General features: G+C 42.3%; 3 protein-coding genes and 1 long non-coding RNA gene across 6 annotated transcripts in view; 2 read left to right on the forward strand and 2 right to left on the reverse strand.

The window, feature by feature from the left end:
* LOC135345064 (uncharacterized) overlaps positions 1 to 9,390 on the reverse strand; it is a 32,737-nt gene extending 23,347 nt beyond the window's left edge. For all 3 annotated transcript variants that reach the window (XR_010397630.1, XR_010397631.1, XR_010397632.1), the window contains exons 1-3: positions 9,293 to 9,390; positions 9,066 to 9,141; positions 7,659 to 7,813 (exon numbers count right to left, since the gene is read on the reverse strand). This is a non-coding gene — a long non-coding RNA (uncharacterized LOC135345064). The remainder of the gene's footprint in view (positions 1 to 7,658; positions 7,814 to 9,065; positions 9,142 to 9,292) is intronic.
* A 370-nt stretch (positions 9,391 to 9,760) lies between these two features.
* Positions 9,761 to 11,446, forward strand: LOC135345038 (uncharacterized). The gene is made up of 6 exons (XM_064542361.1): positions 9,761 to 9,920; positions 10,020 to 10,193; positions 10,319 to 10,480; positions 10,606 to 10,767; positions 10,893 to 11,054; positions 11,180 to 11,446. The coding sequence occupies exons 1-6, from the start codon at positions 9,881 to 9,883 to the stop codon at positions 11,329 to 11,331; spliced, it is 852 nt and encodes a 283-aa protein (XP_064398431.1). The 5' UTR covers positions 9,761 to 9,880; the 3' UTR covers positions 11,332 to 11,446.
* A 47-nt stretch (positions 11,447 to 11,493) lies between these two features.
* LOC135345039 (uncharacterized) lies at positions 11,494 to 13,261 on the forward strand. Its single transcript, XM_064542362.1, has 4 exons — positions 11,494 to 11,650; positions 11,739 to 11,858; positions 12,150 to 12,326; positions 12,825 to 13,261. Exons 1-4 carry the CDS (start codon positions 11,644 to 11,646, stop codon positions 13,169 to 13,171), a joined length of 651 nt encoding a protein of 216 aa, XP_064398432.1. The 5' UTR covers positions 11,494 to 11,643; the 3' UTR covers positions 13,172 to 13,261.
* LOC135345037 (MAP kinase-activated protein kinase 2-like) lies at positions 13,235 to 17,701 on the reverse strand. The gene is made up of 10 exons (XM_064542360.1): positions 17,354 to 17,701; positions 16,684 to 16,823; positions 16,112 to 16,170; positions 15,686 to 15,765; positions 15,226 to 15,346; positions 14,888 to 14,963; positions 14,685 to 14,809; positions 14,250 to 14,335; positions 13,736 to 13,816; positions 13,235 to 13,537 (listed from the first exon to the last, which is right to left on the reverse strand). The coding sequence occupies exons 1-10, from the start codon at positions 17,540 to 17,542 to the stop codon at positions 13,409 to 13,411; spliced, it is 1,086 nt and encodes a 361-aa protein (XP_064398430.1). The 5' UTR covers positions 17,543 to 17,701; the 3' UTR covers positions 13,235 to 13,408.
* Position 17,702: the final 1 nt, after the last annotated feature.

A 17,702-nucleotide genomic window follows, 5' to 3' on the forward strand; every position in this document is an offset into this window, starting at 1 on the left:
TTAAGAAGGTTGAAGTGAGTTACGTTATGCCATGTATATGACGCCAGCTATATAGTTGGCACACAGCAGAACAAAGAAGGAGGACGACCATAATTATCCATCATGGAAAATAAGAATGAGGCTGGCCGGCCGAACTACCAATTATTCTTAATCGCATGCGCAGAGTTCATGTTGCCAAAACCCTGTACCTGCATGGGTTCACGTACTGTACATACATCGTATATACTTATTATGGTCGGCGTATAATTAATTGACCTTTGTTTTTCGAAAGTATACGTACCTTCACATCCGAGTCAGTCTCAGTAAAAAATTGCCTACTGTGGCCAAAGTCTGCCAGATGCTTGTTACTTGTACAGAGATGGAACATGCATTCCTTAGGAACATTTCTGCATAATGATTATGGTATAACATGAACCTTGTCAAGCTAGCTGATAATTATGATGAAGCCAAAGTCAAGAAGATTGCTCCGGAAAACATCCCAGCAGGTGGAGATCCTTGAGGAGATGTGGGACGCGGGGATGGTGGGATGGGGACGGGACCACCAGGCCTCCATTAAGAAGGCCATGGAGAGGACTTGCAAATGTTTTTTAGTTTTGATTCCCTTTTTTTCATTACAGTAGTACATTAAGGATAAGATAAATGTGACGTTGATAATTTGTCATTGTCCTGTAATCTTGTTGAAAATAATAATTATATAAGTGGTCGTTGGACAAGTACCTGTGAACATGTGCATGTGCAACGTGGGAAGTTGTCATAGTAATTTAGCTGTTCCCATGCATTATTCTTCATTATTGCTTCAACTTGCATTGAAAGAGAATGAATCCTATTGAAGTACAAGTACCTCTAGTGGCAGCTCCTGCAGGACAGCCACCTCCAGCAGTGCCACTGCCAGCTCCACTATCATCGGCATCGGCAACAGCTCCACTGCTACCAGCCGCAGGACTGCCTCCATCTCCAAAATAAGTTGTGTTTGCCAAGGTCGTCGATACTTTCATATGCTATTTTATTACAGTATGGTTATGGTTATCGACAAAAAGTTGTTTTACATTTGTTTCCACACTGAGAATAATGCTTGTTGTATCTAGATAACTTTTCTGCTAAAAAATGGCAAAATAATAGCAATAATTTGGTGCATACGCAAGCCGTCTCTATAAAATTATATTTTTCTCTTTTGCATTTTAATCTTGGATTCAAACTATATGTACACAGCAGTAGAATGATATCCACCAACACGAATGTTGAAACTCAAACGTTGGGGCTACAATGTGTAATAACACTATCTGCCTGGAATGTCTTGGATCATACCAACCAAGTGCCTCAGGGAAGGAATGTTACGGTGAGTTATGATAGATTATAAACGATACAGCTGCCTGTCAGGAAACGGCGAGTCCAGTCCATGAATCTATAAATTCGGAGACTGTGAACCTGATGGATGCATCAACCCTTATTGAAGCAAACTTGTTTTAAAAATCGAACTGTGCTGGAAAATATTTTTACCCGGAGCTATCCTACAATTATGTGGATGTCCCTACCGGCGTCCTAATAAAAAGTCTTTGTCCTTTGGAAAGTCAACCAAGAAAAAGGAAACAATATACAGAGGTAGAAAGAACAAAAATTCTTGTCAGCATATCAAAACGATTTTGTCAAATTGTTCTTACTTTCTGTGACATCATTGGAATGTTAATCATGACATCATTTGTGGGTGCGGTTACTACGCAACTATAGATACTACACAGCTATTACCATTGTCTTATTGACGGTATAAGATGCCTCCACCAAGCATCCAATTAAGTGGCACTTCATTCCAACTTATGGTCTAGGTGCCATTGTTTCTATTATCTGTATTTATGGTAAACTTAACGTCCACAGTATGATCATACAAAACTGCCATATAGATCTATACCATAGGCTATGGTCAGAGCAGTTGTATGTAATACTAATAGATATGACCAATCATCCTCTAGCGTGGTAGCTGATTTACCTCCTCTCTCCCCCTCTAGGTTCGTACATACTAAAAATAATTATACAAAATTAACTGGAGCCACGATCGGTAACAGCTTATAATGGAGCTTCGTTCAAGGAAAAGCATTAACTATCGTCAATACGCTGATTTGAAGCTACCAAGAGCTGAGAAAATCCCAACAAGAAGCACAGCCAAGGAACTATTTCCTGTTCGTATAGTTGATTCTGAAGACAGTAGCAAACGTGTAAAGATTCACTATGTTGGCTATCCTAGTAGCTTTGATGAATGGCGTGAAGGAACTGATTTGGAACATTTATATGAGCCACCTGAGCAGTCAAATCCAAGTGCAGATTGCTTACTGCTTAAAATTAAGCAATCACTCGGCTGTAGCAGAAAAGGCTCACCAGAAGTGAAAGTAGTTGTTCCGTTTGATTCTATTTACTTCAATGGAGGTATAAAATTGCTGGGAATCCCATCAAAGAAGGTGCAAGGTATTCAACATTACACTATTAATGCTTACAAAGATCTCAACCCTCTGTTTGGACCCAACTGGCACTACAGGGGGCTTAACGCAAATGGAGACTACGGCTATATTATACCAAATACTGTTCACTTTTATTTACGAAAATGCAAACCCTGCCACCACAATTGTTCCTTGACGACACCGGAAATGTGCGCAAAGATATAGAAAAGGAAGAAGTTAGTGAAGAGGTTAGTGATTAATTATTAAGCCCCTACGAGAATATATTCCGACTAAAAACGATGACAAAGACTGTATCACTAGTTAAAAGTGGTTATCATTTGAATTTTTGTTTTGTTTGTGGCTATGGTTCTGCAAGTACATTTGGTAAAGATAAAAATATTTTTCATTGGGACTATGCGATCAAGTCCAATTCCATTTTTTCGGGCTGTCGCTTGTCAAAAAGACGGAAAAGAGCCCCATTATTCCGTTCATAAATGTCCAGTGGATTGCATCTCCCAACGGCAGAGAGCACATTATTGATACTAATGGTAATAATGAAGACATGATCGACTTAGCGAGCATCATATGGGGGTGGTATGTGGCATGATGGAGTTAGTGCATGTCCGACGGTTATGTCCTGATTGCTGGCAATTACTACACACTTGGTTCTTTGACAACCACTGTCTTCTAAAAATTCAATACGATTGCGTTTTTCTAATACTTGCTTCAGTGCTCCTTCTTGGTGGGAACAGACTTCGATATTGAAGAAACTCATAGTGGGGGAGTACAAGCTATCGGCACGAATGAGTACAAGAGGTGCCGGGCACCCGATGAGCATGGTCTACCAATCCAACCAGGCTTACATCTTGCTGGGTTAAACTGTCATGAGGTAAGCGTCTTATGATTTTTGCATGAAGTATGGGGGGGGAAGTAATATCTAAGGTGTGTCATGGTTGAACTTTAGGGGTCGCTTCCAATATACGTAAGGCCTTAGGGACTACTGTACAATCTCTTCTGCATGTGCATGGTTGTTCCTATAGCAGCAATGGTGGTTTAAGCACCATGCACGGTGCTAAGTAACAGTTAAACAAAAAACATTTTAGCATTAATTATTAAGAGCTCAGGCTTCTAGCTTCCTTTTATTGGCGCTGTCTTCCTTGGTCCCTCTAGAGTTCATAGGAGTCTTCACAACACATCTTCGCCTTCTGGGGCAACCCTCCTCTTGCTCTGGGACGCTCACGAACTCTAACATCGGCATGGAATGTTGATGGAGCAACTATGTAAATTTTCTTTACGAAGATGAACTCCCTGTCCTTAGTTTACTGTTTTGCTCATTATATATTCATATATAACATTGAAGATTTAAGATACATAGAATTAGGTCAAGTACAACATTCAAAAATTGAATCTGACCTTTGTGAAACTACTGAATGGTCATACGAATGCAAAGCCACCTCCTCCAACAATTGCTCAACCACCTCCTCCTCCACCTCCGCTAATGGCTCGAGCTCATCCACCTGCTAGGGCTATGGCTCCTCTTGCAGTAGGGCCTTTGGCTCTTGCTCTTGCTCCTCCACCACCTGCACCTCCAGCTCCTCTGGCGGCCTTGCAGACTTTTCTTATACAGCAGAGTATTGCACAGTACATTTGTATGCAGGTGTACGGTGGCCGAGGAAGTCACCTGCCGTAACTACTGCTTTTCTTACAAAAAAACGTGGGCAGGGCAAAAGAAAACGTGGGCTTGGCCAATATCAAAGAGGAGGACTCAGAGCAAGGTCATATAATATGAGGATCTCAGTGCTTCACAAACATCTACCACGGACGACCTCTTATGGAAACGCAGAATTTTTGAATTCAAGTGGGGATCTCCTATCAGTATGCCAAAAAGACACGACAGATGGCAAGTGGCTATCATAGCTAGACTAGTTTATCAGGGGATGACTGCCATCTCACTACAAAATTGTGAAATTATGAAGGAAATAGTCAACAAAAGGCTCAACCCTCTACAATTTTATACTTACTGTTAAATACTAAAATTGACAAATTAGCCGAAGCAATACAATCACTTTATATTATGCTCAACGCGGAAATCATGTTGTCTCATATACAATGCAGACTAAAGCACAAATCGATTTAAACCGAGAAGAGAGCAATTACACAACAGAGAAGTATGAGTGAGTCTGTGTGCGCTGTGAGGTTCCACTGACGCCACTGACGCCATGTCGAGGTATTAAGCATATCAGTGTATAGTCAATGGCTAAGACTTTTAGCAATCCACTATGGGCATGCATGGCCCTTTTAAGTAATTGTCTGTGAGTTTAATCCTGTGTGTCACTGTAGCAACAAACATACAGGGTGTAACAGATGGAGCCTTATTGGATCATAAGGAATTTAAATGCACTGCTAGAAACGTATTAGTCATCGCAGAAGTAGTTTTTTCTCCCTACCTACCTGTGCATGCATATTATTTAACAGGCCAAATGTGATACATGGATACTGAGAATCACGCAAGAGAACGAGATCATGCACAATAAACATGTAACACATAATAATTATTATTATAATTATATCTACACACAACTTGAAGAGGTATAGTAAGAAGTATAAAGTTATAAGCATGCAGTCCAGATTGTTGTCAAAGTGCCGCAGGGCTCCGCCGCTACAGCCTTTTGTTTCAAATACTACTTTATACATGAAGCTTGTCAAGCTGTAATTAAGTATGAAACCGAGAACAAGGCACGAAAAGAAAACACCCCAGCAGCTGCAGATCCTTGAGGATATGATGGTGGGATGGGGAAGTGCCCACCAGGCCTCCATTGAGACCGCCATGGAGAGGACAGGCCCCCAGGTCGAAGTGAGTTACTTTAATTTTGTTATGACACACTGCTTCAAACGAAGAACATTGTATCCGGTCCACGGAAGGCCAAAGTGCAGGCACAGGAAAAAATGGTGGTGGACTCGAGCTCGGGTGATGAAGACGTATTAACCGTTGATTATATAATGTAACTACAATAATTATAACTTATGCAGGAGGAGGAAGTGAACCCGGTAGCCCGTGATACGGAGAAATTTGAGGTTATACAGTTATTAATAAGTGATAAGTTATAGCCATTAAAGTATTATACATGCACAGCCTGAGCATTCTTCTTCGTCCATGGATTCGGACGTACGTTAACTAACCCATTGACCGAACTATCACTATTGATTTGCTTCAAAGTTTTTTACGTCGTATATAGTCTGCAAGGAAACATGATTATTAGTATATATTAGAGTATGTGTAGTATTAGTCTATGTGTTATGCAGTTGCTATTAGTATACACATTAATTGTTTGTGAGCAGGAGAAGGATGGAGCAGAGAGAGTGGAATTTATACCATTCATGCAAAACACGAATTCTACATAATTATACGATGTGCAATTGTACAGGCCATAACAGTATGATTACATTTCTGTCATTGAATTATTAAAGTCAGGGGTTTGTCAAATATTTACACTACTGCAGTTTTCTTTACGTTACGTTGCAGATTCAAGGCAATGCTTGACGGTATAGTATGTAATCATAATTATTTGAACTCTGACTGCATGCAAATGCATACAACTCAAACTCAGCGTCAAATTGATCTGAAACTGAAGGCAAACCTGATGCTAGCCCTGTGCCACAGTTTTGTGGATTCAGTTGACGCTTCAAGGAGCTGTGAACATTTACGACAAATAAAACAATTAACCGGTTATGGGTTGTCGTTTGGAACTGAAAGTGACTGTGTAGTGTATAAATTAGTTTTAGACTTCGAGAGGAATGAGTCGACTTTCTTGGAAAGATTCAGGTACGCTCTGACTGCATGCAAAGACAATTAATTATGCTGTCTCACGATTATCTAGACGACCTAAAATGCAGGATATGTTTGTCTGTCGCCAGGGATCCTCACCAAGGACAGAAGCAAATGCGTTGCTGAGTGTTCACATTTACCTTCAGTATTCGAAACTACTTCACAGGTAAGTCAGCATAATATACATGTATAGGCGGGGTGAGAATTATAATAGGCACCCAGCAGGTTTTGGAAACACATAGTGTGACAAGTACTATAATTATTCTATACATACCTCGGGTACACGCTATGATAACAAAGGCTTGGCCCTCTGGCCTTACCGCGCGTGCACAGTACACGTTTCAGTAGCCAGAGTTTTGCAAAAGGCTCATCTAACTATTTCCCCCCCCCCCCCCCCCACCCTCCCATTAAATACTTTACACCGGTTAGAGCCCTAACCACCTTTTCCATCCGACGATGTTGATTTATCGGTTTGGGGGGCTGAATGAGGGCCCCCAACACTTAAGTGCTTAAGGCTAATCGCAGGGCCCCTCTCTCAGTGCTCCCCCCAAACCTAACCGCAGTCACGTGACCTCCAACCTCTAGCGCAATAGAGACGTGGGGCACGTGACCTACGCTTAGACCCGGTACTGCCAAAATAATTATGACATAATATCCTCGCGCCAGATATGATGCCTTCGCTATATACCTATATACCACAATCTGTACAACCATAGTTAAACATGTATTATTTGAATGACTCCAAGCGAATGTGGTGAGCGTAATTATATTCATATGCAAGCTGTCAGCAGACATTTATTCTAAGGCCTGTGAAGGAAATAAGTATTATAGGCTAGCAAAGTATTGTGCAGTTATAATTCGCATACAGGGAATGGTGTACAGTGGCCGAGAGGGTCACCCGCCTCCGCCTACAGGACCGTTGCATTTGCAGACAAAATTCAAACCGTATTATGCTCCAATTATACCAGCATAATGACCTAACCTATTATGCTCCAAATTATTTGCCAGGGCCTAGTCAGCAATTGGCTCAGAGAATACACAAGAAAGGATACACTGCACTATAAACACACTTTGCTTACACCACCTGCTATTATAATTATAATTATAACTATCCGAAATCAATTATGAAATAATGCCTTCTAGTATAATTATTATTCGTGGGCAAAGTGTGTAGTGCAGCGTATCTACCGTATAGAGGGAAATTTTCGCGTTTTTTTAGGGCAGAGAAGTAACACGAAAATTAAAACCAGGATAAACTCCCACGCACTGGTAATTTCACATGCAAAGCTATTGGTGTGTGTGGTTTCCTGGCATTGAACTGCGAATATTACAACCCACGAAAATTTCTTCTGTGGGCTCTGAAGCCAAATAGCGAAAATTTCCCGCTATACGGTATTTTGTTTCACCTGATATACATCCTCCAGAGCTCAACCAATGAAATACAATCCCACGAGTTTTGCTTGAATTGATTTATGCCAGAGACCTGAACTGCTCCTTCATCATTATAATTATAGGAACGAGAAACGGTACTTGCATGTGCATCAGTCTGGTCTGGAATATTCTGCAGATGTGAACATAACAGAAAGTCATCAAATTAAAAGAACATGGTGCTAAGGGAAACTGTTTGCTCGTGAATACTCAGGATTTGTTGTGAACTATAAATTAATGCCATGATAGAAGTTTGAAGCTGTTTGTGTATCATTCTGTACGAGAAGTATCAATCTTCAAAACATTTTCCAGTGGAAGCTCTGAGCGATCATCAAGTTACTATAGAAAGAACACATACTAGTAAAAACACTTCTAGCTCTGTGTTCTTGCTCTTATACGATGCTTCTTACCATTCTGGAAGGCAGCTCAAAGCTTTCCAGGCCACAAAATAAGTTCAAATGGTCTATGAGCTTCCGTAGCCTTTTCTTTAAATACATCTTCAAGCCGCCCTGCATATAGTGAAGCTACAATAGACTGTACCTAGGCTAATGCAGTAAAATCGACCCATGAAATGACTACTGGGTTTCAGCTGGACTTCCAGCTCATTCTAGCTGCTCACGATCACTAGATCTAGCTCATGAATAATTAATGAGCAAGCGGTTTACCATAAAGGTTGTTATGTGTAACAAAGCAGACTATAGACAAGAATTTACTCACAGAGAGGAATTTACTCATAGACAACCATTCATGCACCAAACATTTACAATTACTCTAATGAAAACCCACAGACAGTCATTAATTTTCCAATTCACAATACCATGAAGTGCAAACACTACAGACACTACCTACTTCTCACAAATACCTCTTAGGGTGCATGGGTCCGGGTCCTGTCTATTTGCAAAGTTCTTTTTGTAAAATAATGCCATGACTGAAGATATAATGACAACTAATGGTGGTGTTCATCTGCAATAAGCAATGCCACACACGAGATACAATTCACAAACTCATGTAGAGTTATAGACGCTCCAGCATAGCTCACTTAATGATTCTGACACGGTTACATACATGCACAATCAATCAGTGCAGGGGCGTAACTAGCAACAAGGCAGAGGAGGTGATGGCCTTGGCCTCCTGAACTATTGAACTTCAAGTGGCATATGACTCACCTCACTAGCTCTAGCTAGGTATAAAGAGTGAGCAGAAAATGAGCTCTATCACTGCCTTCTTGATAAAAAAAAAAAAGATTAGCACAGGTAAACAGCAGTATCTGCTATTTACCTGTACTTCTACACACAGATTAGTTGGTGTAGCTTCTGCCCAAACATTTGTTAAGGCGCTTTGAATTCGCGCCCGGTCTGCCTCCTGCTTGTAAAAATTTCACTTACCCTCCTGTCCACCCAGCGATCCGTGGTCTTAATCTCGCTGTTTGTGTTGACATTTGGGTTGAAACGTGTAAGAAACCTGCAAACAACAATAATTATTAGAGCATGCAAGGTCGCAGAATGTAAACAGGATAAAATCTTGATACACAATACTAGCACAACAATTTATATCATTATAAGCACAATAAGTGTATAACAATCCACTTATCAGTTGAATGGTTCTGGATTACCTTCATGCTGAGAAGACACCAACGGATTAGCCCGTGTCCTCTACAGGGACGTTCTCTTCACGAGGTCTCAATCGGATCATCACAGATGTACCCATGCGCAGACAGAGCGAGCCCCGCCCCTCATTTCGATTTTCATTTCATTCGCGACCGAGTTGTCTCTAAAATAACTCAGAAGAGACTTCTTTTGCTTTTGCACAATCATAATTATTGTGCTTGCAAAAACTGAAACAAACAGTTTTTGCTTAGTACTGGCATTGTATGAATGTGTGTAGTCTATATAAAAACTGATTTGTTGTGTGGACCTTTCTATTGCGCATGTGCAATGGTTGTCACACGCGGCTCATTCTTGAGACCAAGGGCAAGGCTGTGTGCAACAGTGTCGAGTGCAAAAGTGAAGTGCAAAACAGTGCCGAGTGCAAAAGTGCCCTCGGTACAATTTGCACACGGCCACCGTCGTGTGGAAAACTGTGCACTTTATATAAAGCAACCAAGTCAGTGCACATCATTCAGCAACGATTCCAGCAGCAGAAAACAAGAAGAACTCGAACCAACTCTCAACAATCTCTCAAGAACTCTCAATAATCAGAAATGGCGGACAAACCAACTACAGCTGGACCCTGCAAGTGCAGTAAGTCTGTGACTGGACTGCATATATTATCAGTTTCATGAGTTTTCATGGCTCATAGTAAAAGCACGTGCTTTATAGTTATATTTCCTCCCTACACAGGCAACTGTAACTGTGGCCCTGACTGTCAGTGTGGTGACAAGTGTACTGGTGGAGAGAGTGGCTGTTGCCTCTGTGTGTGTAAGGGATGTGCTGGTGCAGACTGCAAGTGTGGACCCAACTGCAAATGCCCCAAGAAAGGCATTGATTGCTGTGTAGCTGGACCTTGCAAACGCGGTAAGTTTATTTTATCATTTGGAATTTTGTGGCTGCCTCGTTGTCGATGTGTGTGATTATGGCCTGTGTTTTCACTACCACTAGATGAGACTTTTGTACCTAATCTTGTTATTTCTCTCCTATAGCTGACTGCAAGTGCCCTGACTGCCAGTGTGGAGACAAGTGTGATGGAAATTGCTGCCCTTGTGTGTGTAAGGGATGTGCTGGTGCAGACTGCAAGTGTGGACCCAACTGCAAATGCCCCAAGAAAGGTATCGATTGCTGTGTAGCTGGACCTTGCAAACGCGGTAAGTTTATTTTATCATTTGGAATTTTGTGGCTGCCTCGTTGTCAATGTGTGTGATTATGGCCTGTGTTTTCACTACCACTAGATGAGACTTTTGTACCTAATCTTGTTATTTCTCTCCTATAGCTGACTGCAAGTGCCCTGACTGCCAGTGTGGAGACAAGTGTGATGGAAATTGCTGCCCTTGTGTGTGTAAGGGATGTGCTGGTGCAGACTGCAAGTGTGGACCCAACTGCAAATGCCCCAAGAAAGGTATCGATTGCTGTGTAGCTGGACCTTGCAAACGCGGTAAGTTTATTTTATCATTTGGAATTTTGTGGCTGCCTCGTTGTCGATGTGTGTGATTATGGCCTGTGTTTTCACTACCACTAGATGAGACTTTTGTACCTAATCTTGTTATTTCTCTCCTATAGCTGACTGCAAGTGCCCTGACTGCCAGTGTGGAGACAAGTGTGATGGAAATTGTTGCCCTTGTGTGTGTAAGGGATGTGCTGGTGCAGACTGCAAGTGTGGACCCAACTGCAAATGCCCCAAGAAAGGCATTGATTGCTGTGTAGCTGGACCTTGCAAACGTAGTAAGTTTATTTTATCATTCGGAATTTTTTGGCTGCCTCGTTGTCGATGTGTGTGATTATGGCCTGTGTTTTCACTACCACTAGACAAGACTTTTGTACCTAATCTTGTTATTTCTCTCCTATAGCTGACTGCAAGTGCCCTGACTGCCAGTGTGGAGACAAGTGTGATGGAAATTGCTGTCCTTGTGTGTGTAAGGGGTGTGCTGGTGCAGACTGCAAGTGTGGACCTGACTGCAAATGCCCCAAGAAAGGCATTGATTGCTGCGTCCCAAAATGAACTTAACTATAACCGGACTGCTTTGACTATAGTATAGTGATCACTATTTAGAATCTGAGCTTATTGTTTGCTTGTCAGTACAGTTAAGTTACAATGCAATTCAACGATGACATAATTATAATGGTACTATACATGTAGCTAGCGGGGGTGAGACATTTAACATCTGTGGTTGTTGCTCAACCACGAAATGTTGGGGGGAAAAGTGGGCGTGGGGATGAGTCTTCTCTAGTATAGTAAGAAACAGTGCAGTGGTCCATGGTGGCCTGGTAGAAGTGCTAGCTAGCTAGCTTTCGGAATACAATCAGCACAAAAATGAGTGGTAAGAAAACTTACCCATAGTAGAATAGCTAAGATTCAAAACACGGTACTGAATGATCCATTATTAATTTTTATATTTTAATTCATAGAGTTGACAGTACGGAACCTGACGATAGAGCTGAAGTCTCTGACAGACCCAATTCAACTTGGTATTGGACTGGGATTCGCCGAGCATGAGATGGAGATCATACGAAAAGACAACCCATTAGGTACACACGAGAGGGAGAGAGCTAGAGGGAGGGAACGTTGCTCGTGTACCAATCAATCATGCACACACGTCTGAATCTAGCCTCGTTTCCAGGCCGATTTTTTCAAACAGGGGAAAATAGTTGGCGACCTATTAGAGACAACTCGGCCTGGGGACAAGGCTAGTCTGAATATGAAGTTACAAATCGTACAAATTTGTAGATAAGTATTTACTCCTTTAGCGGTTATACACGTAGATTGTACAGTACAAGACTTGTAACAATAATGAATATATATATTCTTATTCCCTGCAGATGTGAATAAACAGAAGTATGCATTGTTCAGTAAGATCTCCAACAACTACCGTGCAATGGGCATCACCTGGGAAAAGATAGCGGACTGTCTGCGTGAGTTTGTCAATCACAAAGACCTGGCTCTGCAGTTACAGAAACAAGAGTACTGCAAAATTGAGGAGGAAACTGACACTGAAAGTACGTTGACATGTATAATCATTATTTATACTATCATTCTTAGAATTGTTTCTATCAATTGTGGGAGGGAAGGTACATGTCCATATATCATCTTTCTTTCAGTTCTTTGTCTTGCCTTCCCTTTGCCTTGGTGTGGTGCCTTGTTGTCTTGCCTTCCCTTTGCCTTGTTGTCTTGCCTTCCCTTTGCCTTGTTGTGGTGCCTTGTTGTGGTGCCTTCCCTTTGCCTTGTTGTGGAAGGGGAAAGAGTACATGTGATGTGTACAATGTTGGCCCTTCTTTGTAGTTGCATGTGCTTTGGTGGGTCCGTAATTTGAAGTCCTATTTTCTTCAAAGAGATGTACGTTTGTGTGATGAAAGTCCATGACATTAATCTTCACCTAACATGCACATGTAATTTAAAGCAGACAAAAATCATATAATTATGTCTAGCTGTATATTATTACATTCTCATAATTATTAAGCCTTTTGCTTTTAATTATTCTTGGCTGTTTTCTACAGGTCTCGATGACAAGATTAACGCTATTGCGCTCAAGGTTGGCCTCGACCCACAATGTCTCGACAAACCATGTGACAACGAGACCCACCTCCTCCAAATATCAAAGCTGCTGGAACACTGGCCCTCCTATGCACCTTACCTCGGACTAACTGACCAAGAGCTCAACGGTATACAAAGAGATTTAACACTATCCGGATATCACATGAAGCCACATCGAATGCTGATCAGATGGCAGGAGAAAAAAGCTTATTCCCCTCAGGCAAACTATCGGTTTTTACTTAATGGCTGTTTGGAAATTCACGATAACGCTAAAGTAGTCGGAGATATTTGTAAACTGATTAAGACGTAGTTTGTTAGTTTGTTAGTAGACTCTTTGTATTATTTTTATGTGTCCCACAACATTTTTATATGCTTTATAATTATTGTCAATAATATTGCATTTTTCGAAGTATATTATTGAGAGAGCACAAAATTAATTTGCAATAAACTCTAAAAAAATAGATAAAAATTATACGGTCTTAACAAAACAAAAACAAGCACATTCTAATATTTTACTAGCTATTATACCCATCACTCAGTTATAAAGTTATTTTGTGGCCTTGGCCTTCTTTTTGGCTCTTCTTGCCAAGAGCGGGTTCTTAGACTCTGAGATGGTCTTGATCTTAGTGGGGTCCTCGGCCACTCTCATGGTAGCCAGGGCGTGGGACATCTCCTCCTGCAGTGTGTGTGTGTGTGTGTGGAGTGGTGTATGTGTGGAGTGGTGTGGGTGTGGAGTGGTGTGGGTGTGGAGTGGTGTATGTGTGGAGTGGTGTGGGTGGAGTGGTGTGGGTGTGTGTGAAGATGCAGGATGTACATGTAGGTGGGGACAATGCTATTACAGTCTGACTAGTCTGTACGAATGCAATGACTGTACCTGCACATCTGGCCAGACTTCTGCCTCGTCTAGCAAGATCTGACAGGAGGCCAGCGGTGTCTCTGGGACCTTCTGGTAGCACTGTGTGTGTGGAGGGGTGGGTACGTCAGTGTGTGTGTGTGGGGGGTGGGCAGTGTGTGTGGGGGGGGGGGGGGTCAGTACGTATACGCTTGATTGTAGGAATGAGGAATAAAGTTTTCTTAGGGAAAAGTACACAGTGGAACATGTACAATATTGATACAATACATCAGTATTATATCCAATGTGTACATTAATACACACACTGTCACACACATGTATATACAGGGAGAGGTGGGATATCACAATATAGAAGTGTGCAGCAGATAACACAGTCACTAATAAGCATACTAACAAGGCTGTAATTGAGGGGGGGGGGGGGGGCTGGGACCTTTTCAATTTTTGGTTCTAAATTCTGTGAATGCAGTCCAGACTAGCTATTATCAATCAACACTCTAACGTATAGTATCGTATAGTACTGTGCATACAAACTCACAGCGATCCAGCGATGCTTGAGTACATCATCAATCTTGAACCGCTCCCCTGGGTTGGTCTTCAGGAGACCCTTGATAAGCTCCTTGGCTGCACACGGGGGGAGAGTAACGAGGGAATACAGTGGATTAATACTATGAAGAGACAGAAATAAAACCGAATTTGAGTAAAATGAACAGTTATAGCAGTGCCATTCTCAATGCAAATGCAGGTACAGCACAGTGCCACTTCGACTAGCAACTGTAAGCACTATAAATATGTATATCAAAAAGTGATAAAAAGCTACTAAAGCGGTGCCTAGGGATTGAAACTACTTCTGTAGCCTACACAGCAAGGCAATTATTATCATGTATAGAGGCTGAGCACTGGATTCAACAATATGAACTCTATAATTATTAGAGGCCAGTCTTGAGGGTCACAAGGCTAGTGGAGAGCTCACCCTCTTTAGAGACGTTGGTCCACTCTGGGTCCGGGAAGGTGTACTGTCCTTGTCGTATCCTCTTCTTCATGCCGGGGGAGATGGGAGCTCCACCAGCACTGTAGAACGGGGGGAACCCACACAGCCTATAGTGGGGGGGGGATTGAAATGAACCCAGGACCAGTGGTCGGTTGTATAGGATATAGTGATTTTGTAGCACTCACAGAATGTATGTGATGACTCCTATAGACCACAGGTCACATGACGTGTCATATGCCTCAGGGCCCAGGACTTCAGGAGCTGTGATGGATAAGGAATATAATTAATGCTGTGATACACACATGTACAAGACTAGTGAGCTTAGAAATGGGGGCCTATTAGATTCATACAAGAGCTTGCACCAATAATAATGACTGTTAGCAATTACGGTTACAATAACAACACAGTGGGGTGTGTGATACAAGTATGAACATGACATGTAATGATACATGCATGAGACTTGTGTATAATAGCTAGCTATGGATAGCAATACATGAGAGTTGCCTGAGGTTACAATACTCACCAACATAGTAGGGGGTGTAGCATGGAGTCTGGAGTGTTCCCTTGACCTCCTTGGCAAAACCAAAGTCTGTTAGCTTGAGGAGAGCACCCGGAGTGTTGTCAGTGAACAGAAGGTTCTCAGGCTGTACGTGTGTGTGTGGGTGGTGTGGGTGTGTGGAGTGTTTGTGTGTGCGTGTGTGTGGGTGGGTGTGTAAATACAACCTAGAACCAGCACTGACAATGTATGTACGCTATGTAAAATACTTGTTTTCACAACTGGTGAGTCTTAACAAAACAAAACAGTGTGAGATAAATACCCAACACCACACACACACACACACACACACACACACACACACACACACACAAACACACACACACACACACACACACGCACACACACACGCACACACACACGCACGCACACCCACACACACGTGCACACACACACACACGTGCACACACACACACACACACAGTACCTTGAGATCTCTGTGGGCAATGTTCATGTGGTGAAGGTGAGCTACCGCCAGACTGATGTACCGAACAATCTCAGCAGCACCTGAAAATAACCAAAATTATCACTAAGTCAAAATACACTTAGAACATGACTAGAGAATGGAATGCGCTTAGCGGAGCAGAATTAGATGGCCTACCTAAGCCATGCATCTCAAGAAACACAGAAACTCTACAAAATGGGCCGTATAGCGGGTAATTTTCGAGGGGGAAAACATTGATTTTTGGGAGTAAAAATGTCATTTGCCTGCACTGCATTGAACGAGTTCCTAAGCTATGCCTACATTCTTCGTGGAGGTCAGCTGCCCACATACAATATTATTTTTACGAAAATTACCCGCTATACGGTATTGGATAAGTTTTTGGTCGTGGATGTGACCACGCATGAGTACCTCTCTCTGTGAAGTGTCCGTTCCTTTGGATCCGGTCAAACAGTTCTCCACCCTCCATACTGCAGTGGGGGAAGAGGGGGGTGTGGTCTCTAGCATGGCATATACATGTATGGTATCGTGGGGATGTGACAATGGTTGGTGGTGGTTGGTACTAACCACATCCACACAAAAATAACCACCACTGGACCAAAAAAAACCCACCTCTCAGGAGGTCTACCACATAAAAAGAGGCCAAGTGTGTGTGTGAATGAAGATAGCCACCACTTCACAAATCCCTCATAATGAAGGTGGGTAGCTTGTGGTAGGTGAGGTAACACTTGACAACTTTATTAAGGCTTTTTCTATAAGCACAGACACAAGAAACCAACAGCTTATATAATTGTACGAAATTACAAACAATTCCTATAGAGTGTGAATATTCATTAACTTCTGTTATTATATAACGTATTTCCTACTACCTCCCCCCCCCCCCCCTCCCACACACTTTTTCCTTTTTCTTTCCTCCTATCTCCACTCTACTGTCCCTAATGATGTGATACTGACCGTAACACGATATAGCCCCGCCCACTCACCACTCCATGACAACGAGGAGACTACGATGACCCATAAAGATGTTCTCGTACACGTCCTTCAAGTTGACAATGTTAGCGTGGGAACAAGTACGCCAATGGAGGTCCAGCTCACGACGCGACTTGGGCACATCTCGGAGAATCTGATTGGACGTACGGAGATCAACGAGACAGATTATATATTATGTAACAACCGTGTTTGCCGTCCGTTACATATTAAACCCCAGGAAGCCCTCTAACATCCAAGCTACATTGAACAATGAACATATTAGTGCACGGAAAAAGGCCAATTTTGAAAATTATTCATGTACGCAAACGATATTAGGCTTACTTCAACATGCATGCACAGCAGATGTGTTATGAAAATATACAATTCTATAGATTTGCAGAACGCTGGGAGAATGGATATTATGTCAACCAAGAAGCTGTTTTGCTAGGCAGCCACACAGTCAGTTCCTACACACACACGGTGCTAATCCACACACGGTGCTAATATATTATTATGTCACCAATACACACTCACTCACACACACTGTAGTCGTCCGAATTCAAAAGCGCCATAAGTGCCAATTGAATATTTCGTCTCTATACCACAATATCTGATTTATATAATTATCTATAGCCTCGCAAATGTTTTTATAATTCTGGCATCCTGGTACCGTCGTACACACACCTTGAGAGCTCTCCTGTCCCCGGATGCCTTGTGTATGCACTCAAGCACCTTCCCATTCACCCCCACACCCAGGGTCTTGGTCAGGATGGTATAGTCATTGGTGATGGGGTGTTTCTTAGGGATGAGTTGCTTGCTTTGTGCTAGCCTCTGAGCAAAGTCAGGTGGAGCGCTGCCTTTGTACGTCGACATCACGGCTGTGTTTAGGTCCAGTAGCAGTCACCCAGGGCTCTTTAGGGAAGTTCACGAGTGTGTAGTCCCACGCAAAGGCTGTCTTTGACAAACTATACTCGACTCACTGGCTTGCTCGGGCCGACTAGCTACAAGGTGCTGACTCAGAGGCCACATTAGT

Source organism: Halichondria panicea, chromosome 12 (assembly GCF_963675165.1).
Source record: "Halichondria panicea chromosome 12, odHalPani1.1, whole genome shotgun sequence".
NCBI lineage: Eukaryota > Metazoa > Porifera > Demospongiae > Suberitida > Halichondriidae > Halichondria > Halichondria panicea.

Coding starts and splice junctions, on each gene's coding strand:
- LOC135345038 (XM_064542361.1), top strand. CDS start 9,881: ATGGCGGACAAACCAACTACAGCTGGACCCTGCAAGTGCA. Junction 10,481..10,605: donor AGCTGGACCTTGCAAACGCG/GTAAGTTTATTT, acceptor TCTCTCCTATAG/CTGACTGCAAGTGCCCTGAC. Junction 11,055..11,179: donor AGCTGGACCTTGCAAACGTA/GTAAGTTTATTT, acceptor TCTCTCCTATAG/CTGACTGCAAGTGCCCTGAC.
- LOC135345039 (XM_064542362.1), top strand. Junction 11,859..12,149: donor ACGAAAAGACAACCCATTAG/GTACACACGAGA, acceptor TATTCCCTGCAG/ATGTGAATAAACAGAAGTAT. Junction 12,327..12,824: donor GGAGGAAACTGACACTGAAA/GTACGTTGACAT, acceptor TGTTTTCTACAG/GTCTCGATGACAAGATTAAC.
- LOC135345037 (XM_064542360.1), bottom strand. CDS start 17,542: ATGTCGACGTACAAAGGCAGCGCTCCACCTGACTTTGCTCAGAGGCTA. Junction 15,347..15,685: donor TTGCCCACAGAGATCTCAAG/GTACTGTGTGTG, acceptor ACACACGTACAG/CCTGAGAACCTTCTGTTCAC. Junction 14,964..15,225: donor CTACACCCCCTACTATGTTG/GTGAGTATTGTA, acceptor TATCCATCACAG/CTCCTGAAGTCCTGGGCCCT.